Source organism: Triticum urartu, chromosome 1A, assembly GCF_056163025.1.
Source record: "Triticum urartu cultivar PI428250 chromosome 1A, HENAU_Tu73, whole genome shotgun sequence".
In the NCBI taxonomy this organism is placed as follows: Eukaryota; Viridiplantae; Streptophyta; class Magnoliopsida; order Poales; family Poaceae; genus Triticum; species Triticum urartu.
The window spans coordinates 77,147,968-77,175,380 of NC_141873.1; the positions used below are offsets into that span (position 1 = coordinate 77,147,968).

General features: G+C 44.6%; 1 protein-coding gene and 1 long non-coding RNA gene across 9 annotated transcripts; one reads left to right on the forward strand and one right to left on the reverse strand.

Annotated features, from left to right (window-relative positions):
- Positions 1-9,159: 9,159 nt before the first annotated feature.
- On the reverse strand, positions 9,160-27,191 carry LOC125547748 (uncharacterized). Of its 8 annotated transcripts, XR_015619380.1 has the most exons (13): positions 26,976-27,191; positions 24,787-24,898; positions 24,164-24,242; positions 23,948-24,052; positions 23,209-23,377; positions 22,516-22,609; positions 18,706-18,772; positions 18,415-18,632; positions 17,526-17,673; positions 17,384-17,442; positions 17,104-17,305; positions 14,367-14,420; positions 9,160-14,276 (listed from the first exon to the last, which is right to left on the reverse strand). It is a non-coding gene; the product is annotated as an uncharacterized LOC125547748 (long non-coding RNA). The 8 variants fall into 8 exon arrangements; XR_015619376.1 differs by having other exon boundaries at positions 9,160-14,420; XR_015619378.1 differs by having other exon boundaries at positions 9,162-14,276; positions 14,367-17,305.
- On the forward strand, positions 18,992-21,469 carry LOC125547736 (transcription factor MYB61). Its single transcript, XM_048711532.2, has 3 exons — positions 18,992-19,508; positions 19,644-19,773; positions 19,891-21,469. The coding sequence occupies exons 1-3, from the start codon at positions 19,376-19,378 to the stop codon at positions 20,915-20,917; spliced, it is 1,290 nt and encodes a 429-aa protein (XP_048567489.1). The 5' UTR covers positions 18,992-19,375; the 3' UTR covers positions 20,918-21,469.
- Positions 27,192-27,413: the final 222 nt, after the last annotated feature.

Genomic DNA, 27,413 nt, shown 5'->3' on the forward strand with positions numbered 1-27,413 from the left:
TGCTTCTCAAGTTGAGAAATCAAGTGAGAAGAAAGTGAAGAGTAGACGTTGCTACTTATGTCGTGAGAAAGGTCACCTCGCCTCTTCATGCACTAGTGGTAACTTATCCAACCCAATTATTATTGATGATATCTATTCTCTTGGGAAGGATAAGGTTGGCAATGTGTTTGCCAAAGTTGTTGGTACTCAAAGTGGTGTCAAGAAGAGAACCATTTGGGTAGCCAAGCCTATTGTGACTAACCTCTTAGGACCCAACTTGGTTGGGGACCAACAAGCTCAAACTTGATCAATAGGTGTTGTTGGAGGGCATTGGAGACTTGGCTACTTTATGAAGAATTAAGGGGACTTCATCATTCTAATTGTCTCAAGCCAAGTTATTCGAATTATCAAGTTTCTATCTTATATCCAATGTTTCTCCATGCGGTAACTCGTGCTTAAAGTTTTTACATTGATAGTTACTTACCCCTTTGCATGTTTGGTTTTGTTCCTTGCATGTGTTTGTATATGTTGTGCTTTCAACTTGATTATCTTGAGCAATCAAGTATGTGTGTGTTGGTTTGCACATCATGTATGTGTGTGTCATGCATTGAGCCTTTTTCATCTTGTTCTTTTCTTAGTTGGCTCTTGTGAGAGATTAATGGAATATCTCATTATGGGGGAGTGATGTGCTTTGTGCACCTCACAATCCTATATATGTGTGGACATGAGTAATACCATCTAGTATTGGTATTTCAAGATTATCTAGTCGCTATGTGGTATGTCTTCTCATGAGAAATTCAAATTCTATATTGTCCATTAATTATCTCGTGTTGGATCGTTATTTTGCCTCTTGTTTATCTTTAATTGGTATCACATTATGGGGAAGTAATATGCTATGTGTATATTACTAGCCTAGAAAATGTGTACATTTGAGATATTGTCACCTAGAATTGATATTGTAAATTATCTTGTTCCTAGGTGGCATGTTAGCTCTACAAGTTGCAATTTGCTTTTTGTTTGGTGTGAAGATGATGTCGGATATCCTTGTTATCTACCACCGGGAATTATTTCCAAATACTTATTGTCTTTTGACAATTGGTACTCACTTATGTGTGGTAGAAATTATTGATCATCTTTACATTAGCCTTTGCTTTAATTTGCTTTATCTCTTGCCTAGGATTGTGTCAACTCCCATTGTATTCCATACCACTTGTGGATGTTGTTAATTTCTTGACCTTGTCTAGTGTTTTCTAGATATAGTGAAAGTGGTGATCCCACCTCGTGCATTTTGTATTCAAATGCAAATTCTCTATAATGCACTAGTCTTGGAGGAGCTATCCTATTCTCTATAAAACACTCATCTTGTGATCCTTATCAAGTGTGTGTTTGTGGAAGGCAAGCCGTTTCTTTTTGGTGCTTTGTGCCATCATGAAACTTTGTAGAGGGCTTGGTTTGTTTGGAACCATTCTCTCTTTTGAGAGTTTGACATCTTTCTTTGTGAGTGTATCAATGGATATCTCATTTCTTGATGTATCTTTTATGGATATCCTTCAAGTGATGATTTATTCATTTGGTATCTTTTCTTCGCTTGGTATTTCTTTGTCTTTTGGTCTCGGTTCTTGAAATTCTTGAGCATGCATATTTACTTCTTGTAGTTTCTTTGGCATGTTTTCTTTCTTTGACCCAATATATAGGGGGAACTCCACCAAGTCTCAAATTGGATGAGATGTGCATGAAATTCATTTTTATATCTATATGCACATATTTATGTGGAGTTTGTCCTATGTGTTGTTGGTTCTCTAACTCTTTGGTCCCAATGAGTTTGGGTACCATTTTGTTTGTGTTGTTATTCTAGGAACAAGTGGAGATGCATTGGATGCTCGGCTCACTCACAAGGAAGGTGTTGTCATCATGTGCTTATTGGAGTCAAGCTAGGATGATCAATGAACTACTTTGTACCTTCAATTGGTATCTACTACATCCTTCCAATGTTATCTCGGTAACAAGTATCTTCATATACTTCATGCACACATTTCTTGCATCAACCTTGTGTAGGTTGTATCATGGCATGTTATCCATTATTTCTTGTGATACTTGTTTTCTTTCTCAAAGCATCCCAACAATGATGTCTTGTTGCTAGTTGTGATGTCTTTGATGTTCGTGTGGTTGGAATTCATTTATATACAATAAGACCATATCTAGCCATGTGCTATGCTCTTAAGCAAATATCTTATTGGTATATGTATGACTTCCTTTTGGATATCTTGTTCCTTCATGTTGTAACTATTTCGGGTGTACATCCTTCTTTGTAGATATATATGTCATCATGATTTCGTCTACCTAGAATCTTATACACTTGAGAGAAGTTGCATATCTAGATGATATCCTTTCTTTCACATCCACCTTGTCTTTCTTATGTTATTTATTTGGTGGCTCCGTGAAAGCTTTTGCCTTGAGTGTGTGTCTTCTATCGTTGCATCTTGATGCGCTCTTGTGTGGTGAAGATTATTTTCCTCATGCTTATCTTTACGAGGTTTTTGCCATCTTAATTGGCATCCCTCGTCTTGATGCGCCTTTCATCTTCTATCTTCACCGCGGGTTGTCACAAGCATAGGTTCTCTATATGCTTATTAGTAAGCTTGTGAACCCATTTGCTAGTTGTGTGTGGGAATGAAAGGCCTTGCATTGTGTGCCTCATTCTTTGAAGACTTTATTGATGCTTAATGCTCTTCTGTACATTAGTCTTCTCAAGTGCATTGCCTTGACTCACACACATCTTTTGGTTGAGCCCACTCTTAAGTCGCCTCTCTTACTTGTCGCTCAACCATGTGTTTGTTGCAAGTACTAGGCTTAGTTTCCTATATGCTCTCTTGCACTTGTTGTAAGTTTCTATTGATTTTGGGGGAGCTATGATCCTATTTTGTGCACTTTGTATCCAAATACAAAAATTCTTGATGTGCACAAATCATGGGGAGCTTCTCTAGTTTCTTTAGAACACTGCTCCGCTCTTATCATAATATCCTTTATTCATGTGGCTCGTAGGATCATTGGCCTAGTTGGTTCAATTGGTATCTTTTTATAGCTTGCTTCAATTGTTATCTTTTGATTGCTTGATTGCTTGTTTCTCTCTTTGTTATGTCTTTGTGGCATATCTTCCTTTTGCAATCTTTGGGCCTCAATATTGTTCGTCTTCCTCCAAGTATTTACCGTTGGATATGTGTATTGCATTCCACTCTCTTGTTGAGAAATACACAATTTATGGAGGAACACAATTTATATTGGCCTTCTAAGCTTTTTGCCCATTTTGGCAATCGATGCCAATGGGGGAGAAGTTTCAGAGAGTTTTGTGGAAAAGTCTTCAGAGTTTTCTCCTTGCTTTGGTTTTGTTCCTAAGCATTTGCATCTCATACGCATGCATTATTGGTTGTTGCATTGATTGGTGATGCATAATTCCTTATATAAACTCTCTTGAAAGTGATTGTCATCAATTACCAAAATGGGGGAGATTGAAAGAACATACGGTGCCCCCATGTTTGGTTTTGATAATTGATGACAATCTCTATGGACTAATGGTTGCCTTGAGTTATATTTGAAGGTTTTGTCCATATGCTTTTCTTGAAGTCCATGTGTTGGTTTCAAGGAGTTTATGGGTTGACCAAGGTGCTATTAAGGAATTATCCAAAGATTGGTCATATGAGTGTTGAGCTTATTGCAAGCATGTCTTGAAGAAGAAGATTGTGTGATCATTCATGTTTACCTTCAAGACATCATCCAAATGAAGAGAGTTGGAAAGATTCAAGGTTGATCAAGACTAAGTCAAGAGTGAATCAAGTTGATCAACTCACAAAGCATAGAAGATGTACCGAGAGGGATCAAGTGATCCCATGGCATGGTAAGCATTGTCCATTGTGCTTTGTGTACTAACCCATGGTCTATGTGAGAGTTCTATGTGGGGTTAGGTACGTGTTCATGGGCTTGCGTCAAGAGGAAGATATCACTCAACCCATGGAGAGGATGACATCAAGTGGTGATCGTCATCAAGATTTCCGTGTGCAAGTTCAAGTGGAGCATCACGAAGAGATCAAGTGCTTGAAGCTTGCCATCCATTGTGGTGTCAATGGACTTGTGAAGATGTGCCGAAGAATGGCTCACCCATAGTGGAGTATGGGGGAGCAAACATCTAGTCTCCATCGACCCAACGCAATCAAGAAAGATGAGGACAAGATCGTCATCATCTAGCTCAAGTGGATCATGTGCAAGGCAAAGGTTTTCCCTTGATCTATTTTACCGGTCTCATGGTGGTAGTTGGGAGACCGGGTTATAGGATCGATAGCCGTACTATCAAGGGGGGCTCTCAAGTGAGTAGCTTGATCATATCGTTCGTCGAGAGCTCAAACCATTGCATCATTGCATCATGTTTCTTGGTTGTTGTTTGGTTCTCTTTGTGAGTCTTAGAGCTTATGGTCATCTTGATGACAAGCTTGAGTTCATCGAAAATGGAGTTTGCATGCGTCTTCTATGATGTTTTCGGTGTTGGAGGTTTTACCGGTCTTATCTGAGGAAGGGTTCTCACCATTTTCTTTTGGGCCTTTTCTCATTTGCTTCTTATTGGTATTTATATCAAGATTGTGTTAGCCCTTGTCGCTAGCTTTCCAACAAATTTGGTTTCGTCGAATTCGGAGTCCGTTTGCAGAAGTTATGGTTGTTTTTGTAAAGGCTGCAGCGGTACTATCGTGGCTAGAGCGGATGTAATTTTTTACTACCGCTCCAGAGCAGCACTACCGCGGCTCCTGAGCGGTAGTACCGCTCCGGACCAAAATCTCGTGTTTTGCTCAGCGGAAGTAGGCACGGAAGTATCTTTTTTTGTACCGCTCGCAAGCAGTAGTACCACTACCATTTGCGGTAGTACCGTGAGGTCGAGCGGTAGTACCGTGAGGACGAGCGGTAGTACCACTCCGGCGGTTCTACTGGCCTTTTGCCTCCTCGCTGTTGTTTTTCAAAGGGGTACTTCCGCCCTAGCGGTAGTACCGCTCCTTGGAGCGGTAGTACCACTCTGTGCGGGCGGTGAGCATAACGGTTGGATTTTTCCCCACCTATAAAGGGGGTCTTCTTCCCCAATGAACCTTATCCTTTGAGCTCGTGTTCTTCCCCCATTGTTGACCTTCGAGCTTTCTAACTCTCAATCCCTCCAATGATTCTTGCTAGTTCTTGAGGGAAAAGAGAGAGGAGATCTAGATCCACGTTTTCACCAATCACTTTCTCCTCTTTGTGAGGGGAACCCCTTGGATCTAGATTTTGGAGTTCTTGGTGTTCTCCTTCTTGTTCTTCCTCTCATTTTCCTCCCTAGCATTAGTTGCTTCGGTGGGATTTGAGAGAGAAGGACTTGGGCACTCCGTGTGCCCTTGCCATTGCATTTGGTGCATCGGTTTGAGTTCTCCACGGTGATACGTGGAAGTGAAGTTTGAGAAGCTTATTACTCTTGGGTGTTTGGGCACCCTAGAGCTTGTTCCTCTTGGGTGCCTTGGCGTCCTAGACGGTTGGTGTTGTTCGGAGCTCAATCATTGTGGTGCAAAGCTCCGAGCAAGCGTCGGGGTCTCCAATTAGGTTGTGGAGATCGCCCCGAGCAATTTGACGGGTATCAGTGAGCGCCCCCAAGGGTTGCCAAAGTGTACGGGTTCGGTGACCGCCCCCAAGGGTTGCCATTTGTACGTGTTCGGTGACCGCCCTCAAGGGTCCCTTAGTGGAATCACGACATCTTCCATTGTGCGAGGGCGTGAGGAGATTACGATGGCCCTAGTGACTTCTTGGGGAGCATTGTGCCTCCACGCCGCTCCAAACGGAGATTAGCATCCGCAAGGGTGTGAACTTCGGGATACATCGTCGTCTCCGCATGCCTCGGTTATCTCTTACCCGAACTCTTTACTTATGCACTTTACTTTGTGATAGTCATATTGTTTCTTATCATATATCTTGCTATCACCTAGTAGTTTATCTTGCTTAGCATAAGTTATTGGTGCACATAGGTGAGCCTAGTTATTGTAGGTTTTGTGCTTGACAAATTAACCGCTAGGTTTATTCCGCATTTGTTCAAGCCTAAACCGTAATTATTTTAAAGCGCCTATTCAACCCCCCCCCCTCTAGGCGACATCCACGATCTTTCAGCATGCATATTTTTTGCCACCTACCAAATTTTGGAACATATTTACGCAGTCACTTTTCGAGAGGACATACGAGGCAACAATTTTTGTTCACCCTATAATACATGTCTCGCGATTCAAGGAGTTCTGATCTTATTGCAGACTTGTGTCTATTATGAATTGTTGAAGGCGGTACAATTGGACATTCATTGACCTAAACCAGTAGAAATACTAGACACTAGATTGGTCAAGAAAGGAACCAATGTGATCCTTCAAGCTCTCATCAATAGCAGAGTTTGGGCTATCCACGCGGTGGGAGGATGTCAACGTGGTCATATCCAGAATTCCATCCACATTTGCTTGGGGACAAGTACTGATTTAAAATAGAGGGACAAGTAATGTAGCTAAGTAAGGTGTAACACTCACGGTGTATAGGGTACAAGACAGTGGCGGCGCTAGGAGTCACAAGTTGTGATGTGGAAGCAAGAAATTTAGCTTATGAGTACACAAACTATACCTAGAAGTGGTAACACATTGGCTGCAAACTTTAATTCTATGATTTCGCTTGACATCTTAGTCACCATGTAGCATCGCCATTGGTATAAGGGTATCTCCAGCATGGTCCATCGAAACGCCCCTAAATGTCTAGATGCGTTGTCTGGACACATTTTGCCCTCCAGTGCCCTGCATTAAACATCCACGGACTAATCCAGATGTCTAAATTCGCACAAACCTGAGCCATACTTGGGGGAGATTTAGGGGAGTTTCGATAGTTCGCTTGGCCCACTATACCATTTGGCGGGCTTCCATGCCATCTGTCGGCAACAGGCACGCGCTCGCCCGACACATTCTTTGTGCAATGCCTACACATTTGCTCGTGGTCATCGTCCTCAATATACCCATCCTCGCCAAGGTTAACCAGATCATCCACGTCTTCCTTTAGGTAGGTCGCAAGGATACCAACGGTGGCCAGTGATGTGTCAAATGGGCTAAGGTTTGTCGGCCTACCTCCCTCGACGGCCTTGACGTTCAAGATCTTCATCGTGTGGGAATAGCACTTCGTACTCGTTTGCTACTCAAACACACGGACCCCTCTCGCCCGTGGAGCCAATCCACCTCCTTGTCGATTTTGAGGCGATGCGGATCTTCCGTGCCTCTACACCTTGGTCCGCTGGGGATGGAAACACATGTATGTTGTAGTCGGATCATTGTATCGACGGGAGTCCATCGTTGACCCCGCCCCTCCGATTCTCACTATGGTGCCCAAGCGGCGTCATCGCAACAGCATTGTGCGCTAAGGTCTCAAGTATCGGGCTTGGATTCATGACATCCACAACGGTCACGGGCCCACGCGTACGACGCGGCAGCGTGGCGCCTCGGGAGGCCACGAGCGCATATGAACTTCTCGAGCGCTTGGACGCGTGAGCAGGCGCATGAACTCATGCCTCCCCGCGGCTAGTCACCGCGGAGGATCGCCGCATCCAGCGGACTCCTCATCGCCGAGGCGGATGAGCACGCCATGGTGGTGTGGTGCGAGCGCTTCCCGCGGGATGTCGCCGCCGAGAACAAGTTCTGGGCACAGAGGATGGCGGAGCGAGCCGCGGATCAGGCGGACAGGCGTGAGCGGAAGGCGTTGGCGGAAGCACGGTGCGAACTAGGACCTGCGTCGACCTGGGACGAGAATGATCCTCGGTGGTTCGACGCGTTTCTATCATCAAACTACACCACCGAGGAGGACGAGAAGTAGTTATCTAGTTTATCATCGACGCGTTTATCTACTATATTTGCATCGTAGTATCGTTTTTATCTAGATTTATTTGTATCGTATGGACTAGCTTGTGGTGTTGGGCTTGAACTATGCTATGAATTTAATCTATGTGTTGTTTCATATTTTCCGTATCTGTTGCTTCAATTTTTTCTAAGCACCAACTGCTCGCGTGCGCCATATTTTGCAGCGCCCGTTGAAGCAAATGCCCTCTTGCGCGCTAAAAAACGCTATTTCGACGCTGAATAAATAATTTAGCGCACCGCATAACCGCGCACCTGTTGGAGATGCTCTCGGAAGGGAAGGGATTCTTGTTCAAGATGCGCCACTGCACAAGAGTCCTGCACGCTGGACACATACCGAATTAACGGTACTGCCGCATCATCAGCACTCACCTAATACCACAACAATCCACGCACACATATTCGATGTTGCTCAGATGCCGTACTAACCAAAAGCAACGGATTAACAAAGTTTTACAGGTGTGCTTGTAAGTTTGTCCGTTCTTGACAACACGGGAGGGCCCGCATGCAGACGCTAATCGTGAGCCGTCCGTTCCACGCATCGCTGTCCCTCGACGACAAAAACAAGCGAGTGTGATTAATCTGGTTGGCTAATTATAGCATAATTAAACGTAAATTAAGCTACAGTGACAGTACACATCGGACGACGATGGGCGTACGACTGGAATCTCGGTCGTATTTGACACCATAATATGCACAGTAGCACGAGACGAGAGAGCACATGCAAATGGCGAGCATCAAAGGGAGGAGCGAAAGCAATCGCACGCCTTCTGGAGGCATCTACTGTATGTTTCCACGTACAAATACATGCATGGCTCAATTTCCAAGTTCTAGAACATCAACAGGTTGAACAGTACAATTGCAGGTGCATGCACATTTACTAGATTAAATGCATAGCAATACTCTATATACATACAAATGCAAGCCTGTGAGATACTCAGATACATACCGGTAATACATCTGTGGGCACACCCATCTGCTAAGAGCATTTCTAACTGCTCCCATATATCTCCTTAGTGGAGTAAATTTGGCTTTTTACTCCACTAAGTTTGACCTAGCCGATCCCCTATACGGTTTAGTGGAGTAAATTTTTTACTCCATCCGTAAAAATCTGAGTATATTTACTTCATCGTTACGCGGCTGAGTAAAATCGGTGCCTCTTCTCTCCCCGCATTGCCGCCGGCACGCCCCCCCCCCCTTCCCCGGCACCTTCGATGGCTGGACGTGGTGGCCGCGGGTCCCCGCCGCTGATCCGCAGTGCGGATCCGCGCCGCTACGCGCATGGGTCGTCCTCAACGGGCTCTTCATCGAGTCGCCGTCGCTGGTCGCCCGATCCGCTCGCCGCTGGGCCCCTACGCCGGTTCGAGGACTTTCCCGTCCTCCCTCTGCCGCAGCCGCTGACGAGGACCTACCTCAGGGTCCGGCAGCAGCACTGGGGGACGTGGGTGGCTGAAATCTCGGATCGAGAGACCCACGCCAAGCGGTGGCTCGGGACCTTCCACACGGCCGAGCTCGTGGCCATGGAGTATGACCGCTGGAAGGTCCGCTTCCATGGCGCGGCGGCGTGGCTCAATTTCCACCGGGCACACGTCCGGTCCATCTCGTCCCGCCGGAGCTGGGGGTAGTAAGCTCGTCTATGGCGCGGGAGGACCGCGAGGTGAGGGAGCGCCTCGAGGCCGAGTCCGCCGACTAGGCCTACATGGAAGAGCTCCGCCGGGAGCACCTGGAGCTCATGGAGGCGGAGCGGATGATCTTTGCCAACGTTGACGACGAGGTTATCGTTATCTCCTCCGGCGACGAGGTCCAAGGCAGCGAGGTGGGCGGCGACGACAAGGAGATCGACGTCAACGAGTGGAGGAGTGTCTTCCCTGACGGCCCTGAAGACGCACCGGCCCGGACCCGGCTCACAGCACACCGTACCTGACGAGGAGGGATTGGCTCGACCTCCACTTCGATCAAAAGTAGTTTAGTTGCTTTAGTTTAGTTTAAATTTATGTTTCATGTTCAGTGTGCAAAAATATCTATGTTTATGTTTGAATGCATGCTACTTTTGGTTCAAATTGCTTTGAATTTGATCAAATTGATGTTTACTCTTTTAAGTTTAGGGGATCGGCTAAAAACGGCCAAAAATTAATGAAGTATAATACTCCACGAAGGTTTTTATTCCGTTAACTTGTAGGGGATCGGCTAGAGATGACCTGAAGTGATTATGTGATTCGAACCACACTAAATCACGCTCATAATGACCATACTGTTGATCGCTAGCTGTGTTTTGAATACAAACAGAAGTGCAAGACAAGGGAAGGACTATACCTGATAGTTGACCATACATGAGTACTGCATCCTTGTAACAGCAATTGCTCTACCAAATTAAGACCGGGCTCTCTTGGTTCACACGGCTAAAGTGGATTGTACAAATAATTGTGTCCCCCACCTTGCCTTCTCTGATCTCTCCGTTGCACCTCAACGGTTTCTAGCATATGAACTCTACTGACCGTTGTACATACCACTTGGCGTATGTTTGTGCCGTGTTGGGTTGACAAGACTGTATATTTTAACCCTATTTCCCGTTAGATAAAAACTCCACTAGCCTTGCTTTCATGTCACGTAGTGTCCAAATTAAACTAAGACCGGCGGGTCTGCGTCAGCGCGAAGCTTGGGAGGTAGTCCAAGAGCGGATGCTAATTGTGGTTTGCATCGACGACATCTGGAAGACGGAACGTGTGCTGGATTCGTGGTTCGTGGATGGCAGGTATGGTTTCCTCCTTCGGCGTCTTAGTCATGGTGGGGTGTCAGATCTAGAGTTCGATGGCGTGTCCGGGGTGTTGCCCCGGTCTGATTCGTTCAACGGCAAGGGCTTCACTTTTGATAAGCCACCTTGTTGGTCCGCAAAGCTGCAAACCAGTGATGGAGCCGCGTCGAGCTCGGATGAGGAGGTGATCTGTCATTCTTTTCTTCAGTGGCTGCTATGTTGGTGCCGGAGGCAGGTGACAGACGTTTGTGTCAAGTTCGGGGATGTTCTACTATCTTTTCAATTTTGTCATGTCAGTCCTTACATGACTTGTAATTTGATCTTTATAATATGAATGAGACATGTATTATCATGAAAAAAAAAGTAACAGCACGCTAACTGCATAATGGTTTTGTGAAGAGAACATAACATACAGTCATTTTAGCATCAATGGCCATGTGTTTAAAGCAGATAATTAATTAACATGTACACTAGTTGCAGGCGGCAGAAATAATCAAGGTGGGCATCAATGCATCATGGTCGCAACCAACGAAATAAGATGTAGCACAAACAATGTGTTGCCAGCTTTTTTTCATAAGGTTTCGATGTAATGGTCTGTTTTATTTTGTGGGTCTTATGGGATGGGAATTGAACATTTTCATGCATGTGAAATTATTGTGTTATAACTAAACAGGGTTGGATGAATTGCCTGTCCCATAATTCTTGATGAATATTGGGCAACGTGGAATATGCCCATGCGCATGCATACGTATCAATTAGCTAGCAGCTAGCAAGAAAAGCTAGACCATTCATAGCTGGCATCTTTTATTTGTAAGCACTCATCCTAGGACCCGATGGAGATACTCTTGGACAGGAAAAACGACGTCTGAACAAGACACTGGCCGGCGTGCATGGCAGGAGGATACTATAGCTACGTATACTACTGGAGGCCACGCGTACACTCCCTCTTCAAGCTACACCAATGGACAGTTGTGACACTCCCTCTTCGAGCTACACCAATGAACAGTTGTGACACTCCCTCTTCGAGCTACACCAATGGACAGTTGTGATCTTAGCTAGCCTTGAGGATATGCAGACGAAAAGGAATGGACCGTGCAAAATTTCCAACAAAGATGGAGAGAATGGACCACGCATGTAGATATCATGCATGTGATCTTCATAATGCATATTGCACGCGCGTGGGCGTACACCAGCTATACAACAAGTACAACAATACACAAGCATACAGACCTGCAAAGAACTATTAACACGGCTGGGCAGCCAGCAAAAGATACAACAATACGCATTCATACTTTTAAAGTATTTACAGTGGTAGGTAGAGTACGTGCATAGGTAAAATGCGCGTATGTACGTATCAACGTTTGCCAGCAGGACAGGCCGGTGTACGAGCGAGCACACTGATGTGTGTCATCGTACGTGTACGTGTACGTGCGTGATACATACAATTTTCGTAGGACAGCGTACGTGATGTATACACGCATGAAGGGATTGACGGGATTACACGGATGTCGACGGATACATGCACAGACAGGGCATGTATGGTGACACTGGAAAGAAACTAAGAAGAAAACTGTGCACTGGTACGCTAGCGGCAGCTAGCTGCTAAAAGCGCTACACTACGAGTGACACTCATGCATGATGCATGGGGGGACCATATGCGTGGAAGGTGCGGCCTCACATCAAGTAGGGACAGGAGATTAATTAGTATTATTACGGATTGGACCCTCTTAATTAATTGATGGCTTGTCAACAAGGGTGGCCAGGGCTTGCGGGTTAACCACAGCCATAATTAATCAAGGATTTTAGCATAATTAAGATGAATATAAGTACTACTACCTCTCTCTCAGTTTACATGGCGTGCACGTGCTCCTAGGTCGTCAATTTGACCAACCTAATACAAGTCATATATTACAAAAAATATACCAATATAAACTTCAAGTGTTCTATTTTCAAACCGTATAATTTCTGTGTTATATAGTTTATATTAAGGTGATAAAATTGGCAACTTAGGTATACGCGTAGGACTTGTAAACTGAAACGGAGGTAGTAGCAGGATAGATATCGATAACCCAATTGTGTGGACTAGAATGTGTTGTACAGGACTGGAGCATGAGTGAATCTTGTATTATCATCAATGGTGAAAGAGTATACATGCAAACCTTTTGAAACAAATTGTTGGCAAAAAAGTCTAAGGGTTGTGCTATAGGTATGATGCACACTATATGGCTTTCTTACGTGTATCTGAAAATACGGTGACGTGGCTCTCTCTCGTGCCACAGTTTGCGCTTAGCTTGACTATACGAATAAGATCTCGGAGACTAGAGTGGTAGTGCGAGTTGCAGTCATGCATGTACATATCCGGCACAGCATTAATTAGGTTTTGTTCATACAAATTAAAAGGGGATCATGGAAAGTGATGTTATCGTGGAAATGGAGCCCAGCCGTGCTGTCTGCTGTCATGTCCTGCTAAAAGTAGTAGGGTAATTTGGACCCCCCAACACTGACAACTAACTAATCATGCATTTGCAGCCTTTTGCCACTCCGAAATTGTGTTATTTTGTTATCTTAACTTACATGTTGACCATAATTAGGAGGTTATGCATAGACGAGAGGAGAGAGATGGGAGGGAATCTGTCGGTTGGTACGTATATACTCTAATATTACACGAAGAACAATTGTGTATTCTACATTCTTTGTACTAGCATGTATAGCATAATTAGCTTACATACGACTTGTTATCGTTTTCTTAACTAGCTAAGCTCTGCCCACAAACAACGTGTATGTCTAAAGAGTAAAGACACAGTTGCATTTCATGCATAAATGTCATTTCTTTGTTGGGGGGTAGTTGTATTTTCTCTTGAGAGTATAAGGTTCATCTATCATCAACGAACCACTTCATCTCAATCAATTTGGCCATTGTATACAGGAAATTGCAGAATATATATGGTCACTACGCTTCAGAGGTCCAATACGGTCACTAGCACACCTCCTATACATAGTAGTGTATTTACATTAGAAGGGCCCCACACGTCAGATTCTTCCTTACCCTCTCTCTGCAGCCAGGCAACCACGGAGCTCATGGAGGCCTAAGCGAAGCAACCGCCTTTACAGTGCACGCTCTCTGCCACGCCCTCACCCAAGGGCGCTTGTGCCACTCTTGCTATGTCGCTGATGCCCATCCATGCCAGCACGATACCTTGGCATGGGCGGATGTAACAGGTTGTACTCCCTTCGGTCCTTTTTAGTTCGCATATAAGATTTGTCTGAAGTCAAACTTCGTAAACTTTGACCAAGTTTATAGAAAAAAATACAAACATTTAAAATGTGAAATCAACAACATTAGATGTATCATGACTTTACTTTCATATTGTATAAATTTAGCATTATAGATGTTAATATTTTTTCATATAAATATGGTCAAACTTTATGAAGTTTGACTTCAGACAATCCTTATATGCAGAGTAAAAAGGACCGGAGGAAGTATTACATGTCCTCTCTGATATCCTCATGCTAATTGACATCTAGGTCAATCTCGTGTGTTTCCAAACACTACCACGTTGAAGCATATATTGTCCTCCTCAACATGTTTGCGTCAGCACCCTTGCCCCTGACTCCTTATCCTTAGGCGCATACCAGTGACATCATTAAACATAGGTCTTGCAGGCGAATGTGTTGTTGTGTTGCCCAATATCTAGGGCAAGAAAGCTCACCTTATTTAGCAATTTGATTCATCGGTGACCTATACATCTCCTTTTTCCTGTCTCCTGCACATTTCTTGTTAATTGTTAATGGTGATGGATGGGTGGAAGCTTAAAACTAAGGAGCATAGAGTCATTGGATGTAGTGCTACACGAGCAGCGTCTCACTGGTGCCACAATCCTAAATCAAACGACGTGATGGCATCATGGCAAGAGAGCACAAAGAGTTATGGGGATGGAGGGTGGACGAGGCTAACATGTGGGCTAGTGACCATAGTAGATGCATATAGTGACCACAGTGAACTCCGTTAGCAAGCCTATTTGCATTTTGTGATGGCCAAAGCGGATCAGAAAGACATGTTCATTGAACGTAGATGCATTCTTACTCTTTGTATACCTCTTATAAAAATCTACTATTTGTATAAGAGATATGAGTCTCTATGTGCATCTAACTAAACTCCATCTTAACTTAGAACCTATGCCCATAGAATGAATAATGTAGCTCTCTCCTTTTTACAATTAATTTTAGCATGTCAAAGCAAATGTGGAAACCTTTTTAACCTCATATTGAGAATATAATAGAATCTTGAATTCCATATAAAGCTTTCACAACACTGTATATGTAACTTGGATGTAATAATATTATAACAGATATTTCATATTACCATATTGGAATGGAAAAGAAGTGCCAACCATGGGCAGTTTCTTGCGATTAGAGGACATTTACACATGATGTCGCCTTTTACCAAGAATGCAACATCTATTACTGGTTTTGCGGGTGTCTATCGCTGAGAGTGAAGGGAGAAAGAAAGAGACTAGAATAGAATTAAGGTCGGGCTCTTTTCAAGCTACATGGATATACTAGGCTGGAGAAAGTGATGCCAATCGCATGAAAGCAAATTCTCCAGAATACCACATGAAAGCAAATTCATATAGACCATTTGTTTGCCATGAAAAGGACAACGGGCGAGAGAGGCATGCATGGATCTCGTCCTTAATTACACTTTTTAATCCTGGATAGACTACATTAGGAAGGTAAGCTAGAGCTACAAATGGTTGGGCAATCCTGGTGTAGTCTTTGACGAACAATTTATAGTTGATTAAAAAGGTGATTCTAACTGCTGGCCACTGGATCGGTGGAGAAGTGGGCGTGCATGCGGAAATTGTCCATGAGCTGTCACATATATCCCAAAACGCATCCACTTCACACAAAAGTAGATACCGTTTCTTTCAGGGTGCATGAGAAGGAGAAATGGCAAGAGGACCGTTCGATTAAGCACGGTCAGAAAACCCCTAAAATCTTCACATAGTTGCAGGACTCAGAACCGAGAACATCGGAATTGTTCAAATTGGCCACCAAGGTACACAAACGGCAAAAACAAGAGGCAAAGACATGCGAAAACAAATTGAAATGACTACATCAGGTATTTTAATCAGGGCGGTAAAGCGCGTGCCCACGCTATGCGAGTAGTATTTGTAGCATGTTTAGTAGAGTGGCATTCGTGTGTGTTTGTGTGGCGTGGAATGAATGTCCTCTTGTACTTAAACAGCACTCCTTGCCGCAAACCTATGGCAAGCAGGCCATGTTACCCCAGATTCTTGCCGATTACGCCATTCTATAGCGCCCACATGCATGCATTCCACAGAGGCATGCATTGGGGTTATGTGGGATACAGGAGGCGCAGAATTGGCTACGGACGCATGGATACCACACACACGCGCGCACGGCTGACAGCTAGCCACGGACAGGGACGAAACACGGCTAAAAAGGGGCGACAGCAGTATTCACTTGCTCCGACCACGTAAAATAAAGCATCTTGTACACATACAGATAGATTATATTCTACCAAAAGAACAGATATGCATACAGAAAGATAAAGATGTATCTGCACGCACATGTTTGAGAGAAGTTTCACCGGGTTCCGCGTCGCATCGTCGTTAAAGTTTCGCCGTATGAATTGAAGGCAACTTTCAAGCGTTTCATCCATGGTCCGTCCGAATTCAACGGGGAATCGAGCGAGAGAGCGGGCAAGGGGAAGTGGCCGGGTAGCTACCCCAGGCCCAGGGCAGCTGCCAACTATTTGCGACATGAACATACTCATTCGTAGGAGGTTTGTACAGTAGCTTAGCAGCCTATAGCGCGAGTGCGCGTCGAGTTGGTTGGCACACACGCGCGCGCGGGAGACGTGGTCCCTTTTCCCCTTTGGCCCCCTAGCAGCCTCGCTAGCTGCATCGTTCGCTCCATCCATCGATGGGTAGCCAGCCACTGACTGTGTCTACATGGGAGCAATGGATGGGTGGATTGGATTGGGTTGGACGGTACCCCCACCCCTACCGACGACGGCCCAGTGTCCTACGACTCTCTCTCCTCCCTCTTCTTTTCTCTCTTCTGGAGACTAGAGAGGAGGAGACGAGGGGAGAGGAAATGAGACGAAAGGTACGCGTGCACCAGTGTTGGCTTCGACGGGCCCGCCGGGCGTACTATGGGATGCCGTCCGTCCTGTTCTGATCTCTTCTTTTAGCCCTCTTGAATCCCGGCTGTACCGATCATTCGTTCATCATCGCCAGGACGGCAGGACCCATGCATCACAAATTTAACGCCTCTCCCTCTCCCTCTCTCTCTCTCTCTCTCTCTCTCTCTCTCTCTCTCTCCTCTTTCTCTCTCATGCATAATGCTGCTGATCGTAACAATAGTATTATCGTAAGCCCAATTGGAAGGGATGAATTGAAAAGTGGGCGAGTAAGTCACCTTGGGCCTGTGCCTGTGTGGTGCTGTAGGGAGGGAGGGAGGGAGGGGGTGGACCTATGTCCTGTTGGGGACCCCGGAAAAGATGCCCTCCCGTTCATTCGTCAAACTCGCCCTACCCCCGTGATCTTCTAATGCCAGCCTTGCTAATCGCCACGCCGCTGCCGTCCCTTATCTCCCACCCCCTTCTAGATAATGCATGCACCTGTAAGATAGTACAGGATCAGAATTACGCTGTAATTTCGCAATTGTCGTGGCAGAGGTCATAGAGTTGCTTCCTTACCATGGCAGCAGGGTCGCCCGGAGTGCTTCAGTGAGCGAGCTTTCTCTTGGCTCAAGGTGCTGGAGAAGAAAAGCCAAGGAGCCAACAAATTAGTGAGTGAAACAGCTAGAGCAGTGCCCAGCAAAAGGCAGGTTGTTGTTACCTAAAAGTCGGTTTATCTCGGCCCAACCGCAAGTCCTGCATGGAGGAGGAACAGATGGTGACATTAACCCCCACGGGCACACACGCACCGGTTGGTTTTAATCGTTGCGATACGAAACAAGCGGGGATGTGCTAATTGCTCCAAAAACCTGCATAAACAATATATACAAGAGTCTATCAGAACAGACAATGCAAGCCTCCAGAACGGATGAGATCCGCTGCATGGGGAATCAAAGGACAAGACGATCAGCTGGAAACCAGACTATATAAACGCCCAATCATCAATGCCTTTTGATTCGTCCCCGCCCCGCGTCTTGTTTAATGGGGACGAGTATCGGCCATCACATGGGCACACAAGGATGCCATTACGATCCTAATCATGGAACCATGGATTAAACTCTCTCCTTTGTATTGGACATGCAAGGATGGGAACAATAATACGTGCATTGACTGGCTCATTCGGGAATACTACTGTGCCGCGAATATTTGTCCCCTCCTATGGACCTATTTTGTATCCGGGAAATTAGAAAACAAGGAGTTTTTTATTTCCTTTCTACAATGATCGGAGTATCATCCATTGACGAGGCTAGCGACAGTCAGCAGGCAAATCATTATGCTTGGTACCCGTGTCATTATAGAAAGCCCGGTTCTTCACCACTGATCACGGACAGGTTCAGCGGCGGCAACGTGCTCCGTCCCGGATTGGAGAAGCAAAGATTTCTGATTGGAAATTGCTAGCTAGCAGCTTGCTGCTCCGGGTAAACAAAAGGGAGATGCCCTCTGTCCTGGAATACGAACATCTAGTGCCACCTCTTTCTCCCCAGGACCCCAACTGTGATGATTGATTGCCGATGGCTTTTCCCCCACATAGAAGTGATCCAGTGACTTACCTGAAAAGCAACGGAGATAGAGGACAATTCTTGGGCCTGACACATAAAATCTTCTTGCAGGTGGGCGGAAAACGAGGTGCACATGCACGAACGAACAGCAGCAGCAGCAGCTAACAAAGATGAGTTTTAATTAGCAGCAGAAGAAAGGTGGGCATGGCCGCCTCCCCCAACTGTGTGTGTGCTTTACCCTGCATGGAACACTCGTGACGTAGAAGTAGCTGCAGAAAAGAAGCCAACATAAATAAAAAGACAAGGCTTCTAGTAGCAGGAGGAGGAGGAGGAGTGGTGTACACTGGATGCTGCTCTGGGGGGTCGTGGTCATTCGCCATGGGAGGAGCAGGAGCAGGCAGTCCCTTTCCTGATAATGCAGAGGCAGATGGACCCGTTTTACTTTCACTGGCTTGTGCTCAAAGAAACACAAGGAAGGAGAAGATGAAAGTAGAGTTTCATAAACAAGGCCGCGACAATTAAAATATCGGTGGAGGCGGCTACCCCACCGGTTTTGGCACCAGACATAGATTCTTAGGAGAGATGACGAGACGTACCCCCACACGTAGCCGGAAGCAACCAAGTGAAGAAGAAGAAGGGTTAAACCCCCACCCCCTTCTCCTCTCGCAACCACCTCCACCACCACCACCTTTAAAAGAAGGTGCTAAAGGGGGGGTGTCCTGCAAAGAAAAGGAGAGGAGTGCCCCCTAACCTTTCCCTGCTTTCCACTGAAATCTCCTATCTGCAACCATACACACTGTTGCTCTTCTTGCTCAATTCTGCTCTCAGCAATCATTTCCCCATATATAAGTCACTATACCCTCGGCATTTCCCACCCCTTCAGCCATGGATTCCTGAACAAGCTCTGCGCTACCAGAGGAGACTTCTGCTGTGCACGATTGCAAGCTGCGTGAGTTCCGCGAACCCGTCGGGTCTGCGAATTTCAAGCTCGCAGGCTCTGCATTGCACTGAAATGGGGAGGCATTCGTGTTGCTACAAGCAGAAGCTGAGGAAGGGGCTCTGGTCCCCTGAGGAGGATGAGAAGCTCATGAACCACATCACCAAGCATGGCCATGGCTGCTGGAGCTCTGTCCCTAAACTTGCAGGTGAGCAAAAACTAATCTTCTGCATTTCACTCGTCAATTAGCAACTTCCAGTCTTTCCCCCTTCTTCTCCTCCTAAGAAGGCTTCCCTCTCTTAGTCAATCCAATTATCTAAATTTGCCTCGTAAATTGCTGCAGGACTCCAAAGGTGCGGCAAGAGCTGCAGGCTGAGGTGGATAAACTACCTGAGGCCAGACCTTAAGAGAGGTGCCTTCGCTCAGGACGAGGAAGACCTCATCGTTGAACTCCATGCTGTGCTCGGGAACAGGTGAATTTTAAGCCTATAGTTGTACTAGGAGGACCCTAACAGAATTAGGCATTAGTAACTGCAGAGCAAACCTTGATAATAATTCAACTAATACGCCTCCTTTTTTTCCATGAGAAGGTGGTCTCAAATTGCAGCACAGATGCCTGGGAGGACTGACAATGAGATTAAGAACCTCTGGAACTCGTCCCTCAAGAAGAAGCTGCGGCAGAAGGGCATTGACCCCAATACCCACAAGCCCCTCACTGAGGCTGATCGCAGTGGAGCAGCTCCCACCATCAGCACCGAGAGGACCTCTGGTTCCAGTGACGTCAACCCGTCAAGCGCTGGTGCTCTAGGGAACTTTGGTCACCTCCTCAGCGAGACAGCCCAGTCTTCAATGCTGCTGCCGGTGTATGACAAGAAGCGCCCTGAAACTCCAAGCTTGGCACGACCTAAGGTGCCAGCAAAGGAGTTGTTCTTGGACCAGCTTACTGCTGGTCATGAGAGCCCATCAAGCTGCCGTTCATCAGGTCCAACGCTGTATTTTCCTTTCCAGCAGCAATTAGGCTACAGCAACGAGTGTGGCAGTGGAGATGGTGCAAATATGAACTCACTCTGGTTTAACCAGAATGATTTCAGTTGCAACACAATTTCCACTGTGATGCCAACAGTTTCACCATCAGCCCTCTCGACGCCGATGGGACTGAACCTCCCACCAGACAATCACCGCCATGGGGGCACTGGCATCGGCAGTGCCCCTTTCTACTGGGATGGTGTTAATCCTAGCAGCAGCGGTAGTACTGGGAGCAGCGGAAGCAACAGCATGGGGTTCGAGCCACAGAGCACGAACTCAATTCTGGAGAACAGTGTATTCCCATGGACAGATATCGGAGTTGGGCAAGAAAAGGATACCAGAGTTCAGTTAGTGGAGGAACTCAAGTGGCCTGACTTGCTTCATGGAACCTTTGCAGAGGCAACCACAGCGATGCAGAACCAGAGCCAATCACTATACGATGATGTGATCAAAGCAGAGAGCCAGTTCAACATGGAAGGGATATGTGCTTCTTGGTTCCAGAATCAGCAGCCACAGCAACAGCTGCAAGCAGCATCAGACATGTATGATAAAGACTTGCAAAGAATGCCCTTGTCTTTTGAGCATATCTAGGTACCATGTTCTGCCATACATGGAACAGAGAAGATCAGCAGAAGCTGAGACTTGTCTCACAATTTCGTGAGCAGGCTATGCTGAGGTGCTTGCATAGATACATATGCGGGTTGATACAGAAATCAACCCTCCACAACCTTCCTTGGTTATAAAGATCATGCAGTGCCATGGAAAAGACAGCTCTGTCATCAGGAGTGGCGTCAAATTGCACAGAAAAGTACATTCTGGAGTCTCCCTTTCTTTCTCTTGAAATTGTTGTTTTCTTCTGTACACGACAGCTCAACTTTTGGATACTTGAGTTTTTGTTCACTCTCTGTTTATCAAATAAATAGACAGGAATGGGAAAAACTGCATGTGTCGGTAGCTATCACAGACCATACTAGTAGTCCCAAACTTTTCAACTGCTGCCATGCACGTAGATGGGAATTAATTATTGCAAGTTGTATTTTTATATCTTTTGAGAAGTTGCCGACAAACTGCAGTCGTATATTTGTAAAGGCAGAAAATTGGAATATATTGACCCACGAGCAATTTTTCTCTGGCTTTCCCTTTCCTGTTTCTGTCTTAATCTTTTCCCTGTGGAGAATACGAAGCTACTTGATCGCTTTCTACTTCAATACCAGCATGGAAAAGGATTGGTTGATTTGATATGGTCTAAAGAGGTAACCATCCTCAGGAGAGAGTAAGCACGGCTGAGAGAAAAGGAGGCAAGTATTTAAGAATATCTACCTACCATGCAAGATGGGTAGCAGATGAAGCCTCATTTTGTGGTGAGCACTCAACCATATGCTCAACTATGGCTGCGCATCATGGTTTCCCCATGATTACATCATAGCGTTGCAAAATGTACCTTAAACTTGGCTAGGAGCTCAACATTCGGCAACCATGAAACTTAAGCCATTTTGGGTGCTTATTTGGTTTATCACGAACAAATTGTGGTACGAGCTAGGTGACACTGTAAGTAACCCACAACCAACCTCCAGAAAAGTTAGCCTTTACTTGAAAAGGCTAAATAGAGTACCAGAACTTGGTTTCAACGTTCAACATCGCTGTACCAAGGGCGATAATACTAATGCTCCTGCTAATAATACAATTGAGGGACCATGTCATGGGCTGAGTTAGATTGTTAACCAATTTGGCTTGGCCATGGTGGGATCCTTTCTTTATGACTCCTCATGTTCAAACCCTCAAATATGGGTTTATTTCTATGGGTTGCAATAGTGCTAAATAATGGACCTATGAAATCAGGTTCCCAAACAATAAATTAGCTTTAGAAGTTACAGACTATATTTACATAACACAACTAACAGGGCTCGGTCATGTGGAAAAAAAGGCTGGCATAAAGTGATTGACACTTTCATTTTCAAAGACACGATGAGACCAATAATGCTCATAAGGACCATTAGCACCTAAAGGAAAATTAGAGAAGCCCAATAATTCTGGAATGCAGTGATAAATACTACTCCCTCCGTCCCATAATATAAGAGCATTTTTGACACTAGTGTAGTGTCAATGGGACGGAAGGAGTACATGTCTATCTCTAGATTCTGATAAATAATTCATAATGAATTACACTTCATAAGAGCTTGGTTGCGTACCATGCCGTTTCAACTTATGTGGCATATGCACTTTAATTCGCTTTGTTTATATCCTGTGTCTTCTTGGACGTATGAGCTGTATTATTGGATGCATCTGCATGTTTTAGAAATTGACACATCAGTTGACAGAAAAAACAAAAGGTTGAAAAGGAAGAAGTAACAAGACAGGAAAATAGCAACTGTTCAAAAAGGAGGATGCTAGTGCTCTTCCAGATGAAAAAGGACATTTAATTTAATAATTTGATATTTAGTGTCAAGATTGCCAGCAGCAGTAGACTGCAATAATGACCACCTAACATCATCATTAACGAATGGAAGATAACAGATGAGAAGGAATAATATCACAAATTACACAATCAGCAGTTTTTTTTTCCTCGAACATGCACCGGACTGCATGTCGTTTTGCATAATTACTCAAGCAACAGTAACTTCACAACATTAGATCTGAGATATTGTAATGTGTGTACTATTATGAGGTCCAAATGGAGCAAAAGAACAATCAACAGCCAGTTCACCCATTCTATTTGACACAACCCACACTGCAATTGATTGTGAATTTGTGATCAAGTATTGCTTTGGTTTGACAGAAACATAAAATTTAGGTAAAGCAAAAAATAAAAGCCATAGAGTTCTTGTTTTACAAGCAAATAACTAAAAGCAAGACACGAATCTACTGCTGCATGATATATGTACTTGCGAATAGTTCTTTCCTCTCAGCCTCCCTTTGACATCAGCATGATGATGGAAATAGGAAAGCATATTGGCACAGCTTTAAGTTTGGAATTCTGTAATTATAAAAGGCTTCTCCATCTTGGGGCTGCACGTGTCAAGTTAATTTCCCTGTCTTCAGCACTATCTGTCTCTGCAGACAACATGTGTCAATTACAGACTGGAGACATGACTAACTGACTACGAATAGTTCCATCAGTTATTATTAAACTGTGAATTCACAGATATGTAAAGGCAAATGTCAAAGCTGGTACATCTTTGTGCTCATGTTAGCAATCTCTTCTTATATAGTCCATAAGAAGCTCAAAGAACTAAGATGAGATTATGGTTCTATGAACCATGCCAGGATCAGGTAGAGGGAGAATTATAGCATTTGCAGAGTTTCAACAGTGTATACCTTAGCCACTACTCAATAGGTCCACTCAATCAAAATGAATGGCCCAATGGCATAAGATAGGAAGAAGCAGCAAATATGAGCAGCTTAATTAGTTGGAACCATCCTTCAGTTGACTGTCTACTAATGAAGGTGTGCAAGTAGATGGTATCATCAACCAAGAAAATAATAACAACTAGATACAGCCTAACTCAGTGGCAATGAATGTATCTAATATACAACCCAAGTGTATGTGCATTCAACAATTTAATTCATGGAATCATATGGCAAGGCATCATGCTTCTTTTTTCTTCTGAGTTTTCGTTTTACCTCTATGACACATTTGCTGGTGAGGATGAGTCAATAGGCCTTGTGAAGAGTACTGCTGCACTTTCCTCCTTCACAGGCTGGCTGCTATGTTCGGGAGCACAAGTCCTGGCAAATCAAGGCCATCTTCTCATTAGCGTACCAGCAGTTTAAGGGTCATTCTTGTGAGCCTACTATGTAAATCACAAGCATTTGCCCAGGACAAGGAAGTTCTCTTACTCTCTTTAACAACTTAGGGACGATCTAGAATGTCTCCAACAATGTCTCATTGAGCAGCACCTCAGCGCGTATGGTTGATCTGTTGCCAAAGTTCCCAATTCATGTTAGAACTTGGTCAAAGTGTAAGTAACAATTGCACTTCAGTTGATAAAAATAAGAAAGATTGATGCAGATTACGACAACAGAACCTAAGAGCAGAAGCTGAGACCATTATGACTTTACCTTTATTTCTCTGGGAGTCCTTCACTCTGAGAACCTGACTTAGACTGTCCATAAATACGAAACTACAACTGCTACATTGCAAAATTTTAATTTTTCGATTATCCAAATATGTATCTATCTTGACAATGCGCCCCTCCTCTATTTCTACTACCTATCTGGTCAAATCAGAGGCATTAGCTTTGCTGTTTATTATCTTTTTGCTTTATGATTTATCCAGTTTGTACATTCATTTTAGAACAAACAGTTGAGACTTATGTAGCAAAACAATTTATTATGTATTAAGGATGCACTGCCAGCCTATGAAATGAGGCAAGCACTGACATAAGTAAATCACAGTACCCAAAAATAATACGATGCTAATTTACAGAACTTGGACTTGAAAATAAATGGGAAATCCTTACACTTTGAAAGGTACTCCCGACATACAAAAAGGTGTCCTTAGCCTTTCATAACTTATCAAACACAATAGCACCATGATCTATACCAAGCTACCAGTACCAACTACCTTTGATCCTACATGAAACAACAAAATTTGGTACCCAGTTAGTCTGCAAATTTCAGAAATTTATAGCGGTGCTCCAACAGGCCAAAACGTTGTATCTAAACCTATTATCAACTTAAACACACTGCACTTCCAGAAGATTCATGGAATTAAAGTACAAACCACAAGCGGTGTTCAATCTAAAAATATGTCAACATGTTTATCCATTTAGGTGATACTGTAAAATGAAAATTATTATTTTTTGGACGCATTAGGTTTAACATGTACTTAATTGAACAGGTGAAAAATAACATTGCATAATGTCAACAGGCATGAACATAAATCCACTGAAACAAATAGAATAAATTACTACTTCCTCCGTTCCTAAATATTTGTCTTTCTAGAGATTTCAACAAGTGACTACATATGGAGCAAAATGAGTGAATCTACACTCTAAAATATGTCTATATACATCCGTATGTGGTAGTCCATTTGAAATCTCTAGAGACAAATATTTAGGAACGGAGGGAGTAGATAACACAATAATATTGATCAACATTACATCAGTTACACAGGGCAGTATCCAAATGGCAGTAGAACTAGTTCGATCCTTTTCTGTTACTGTTTGTTCTAGAAACTAGAAACAGCCAGTACAGCAAACATATTTTACAGCATTGATACTAAATTCTATTCTCCAGGAAAAACATACTAACATCTAACAAATGTACTCTATGGAACTTGAGAGCCCGTCGTTCTGAATTATTTCCAAATGCTGATTGGAGAAACCATATTCAATAGATGATAAGATCGCAGCACAGATATCAGAAAGGAAACTGTATCACATTTTCATCATAGTTGCCAGTTAGGAGAAAACGTAGGTAACACGGGTTCTTGTTTCAAACAGTCACTTCTAGGTCCCTATAGCAATTTGATAAAAAAAGAAGCAATGGGTGATGCTTGAAATATGTCAAAGCTTGAAATATGTCAAAAGAAGATTAAATATTGACTTCACACAGGTGAGGGAGAGCAAGGTGTGACATCTAAGGAAGTGAAGAATTACCATAAGAAAATTTAAATTCATGATTCCGATGTATACTTAGGACGTTATAGCTACCACATAGGCACATACAAAAAGCATAAATGTATCATCTAAAGCTAAAGAAACTAGTCTAGGATCAAGAGATTAAGCTAATAACTCTCTACTCCAGGATTAAGAAATTAAGACCCAATGTATTTCTTCAGTGCTGCTCTTGCAAGCACTCAACTACCACAACAGTGCTGTACTTATATGCAAACCCTACAGCACTAGAAACTGGGTTCAGCTCCAAAGCCTACAAACCTTTAAGGTTTTTTTTATCAACAGACCATTATGGTTTTGACAGCTGAGTTGTCTTTTTACACGAAAACACCCAACTTATCCAACTTGATTGACCATCAACGCAGTGTTGTTTTTATAAAGGCAAGGCGCCCTGCTTTCCTGAAAGCAATAGTTCAGACAAAGTACAGGTAACTGGCTGGGGTCACAAGCTTACAGAGCATGATTGTATGTACGGTCGTGAACACTGATCAATTATTTATTTCGACCAGCAAATAGCAATGTCGGCATGGGCGTCACGGTCCATATCCACAAGTAACAATGAAGTGAGCCCAGGACTCAAGACCGCACCCTGACTCCCTGAGGAGACCGCCAGCAAAGGAGTTAAGGGACGTTGAACCTGGCCAGTACCCTAGCAAACCCTCCCTGTCAGGGCGGATGCAGCGAGCCCCCTTCCGCAAATGACAAATCGTACGCCCGATAGTTGACACCGGGGGGCACTGGGACCGCGATTTCACGCGGGGAAAACATTTCCGTGATCGACTGATGCCGCATTGGTGGTAAGTGGTAACCACTGCAGCAGCAGGCGCAGGAACAGAGATCATCCACCCGCTCCCCCACCAAAATGGCTAATCAATTCGGCTGCGGATGGACCGCGATTAGCAATGCGAGGTACCATCGTAGGCCGGATTCGTATGCGCGAGGCCAGGCGTGAGGGTGCGGCCAATTAATTCGAAATTAACATCGCGAGCGGAGAGGCAGAGGGAGGGAGGGAGCGGAGGGGGAACCTGTACCGTGATCACGCGCGGGGGTCGAGCAGGGCGTTGGCGGCGCGGCGGCGAGAAACTGCGGCCGGCGGGGGGGAGGAGGCGGGCGGCGAGGGTGCTTTGGCTGCGCCTCTCTCTTCCTCTGCGCTGCCGGTGGTGCGGTACTTCCGTCGCTCGTACGCCTGTCTCCTCGGGGCGGAGCAGTGGGGCGCCGTCGATTTCGGCCGGGGAGGTGCGCGTGGAGGATAATGGGCCAATTGGGTGAGCCACAAGGATTTTGTTTGTTGGGCTGTAAAGCGCGTTAAGCATTTATGTTGGGCCGCAAAGCTAATTACGGCTCGGGCCGTGAATGGGGAAGAGCAGTTTTTCTTTGAACTGGGAATAGGGAAGAGCAGTTGGGCGAGGGGAGATGTTTTCCGAAAAACAAAGGGAGACATGTCGAGAATTTTCATGCAGGCATGAGTG

Coding starts and splice junctions, on each gene's coding strand:
- LOC125547736 (XM_048711532.2), top strand. CDS start 19,376: ATGGGGAGGCATTCGTGTTGCTACAAGCAGAAGCTGAGGAAGGGGCTC. Junction 19,509..19,643: donor CTCTGTCCCTAAACTTGCAG/GTGAGCAAAAAC, acceptor AAATTGCTGCAG/GACTCCAAAGGTGCGGCAAG. Junction 19,774..19,890: donor CATGCTGTGCTCGGGAACAG/GTGAATTTTAAG, acceptor TTCCATGAGAAG/GTGGTCTCAAATTGCAGCAC.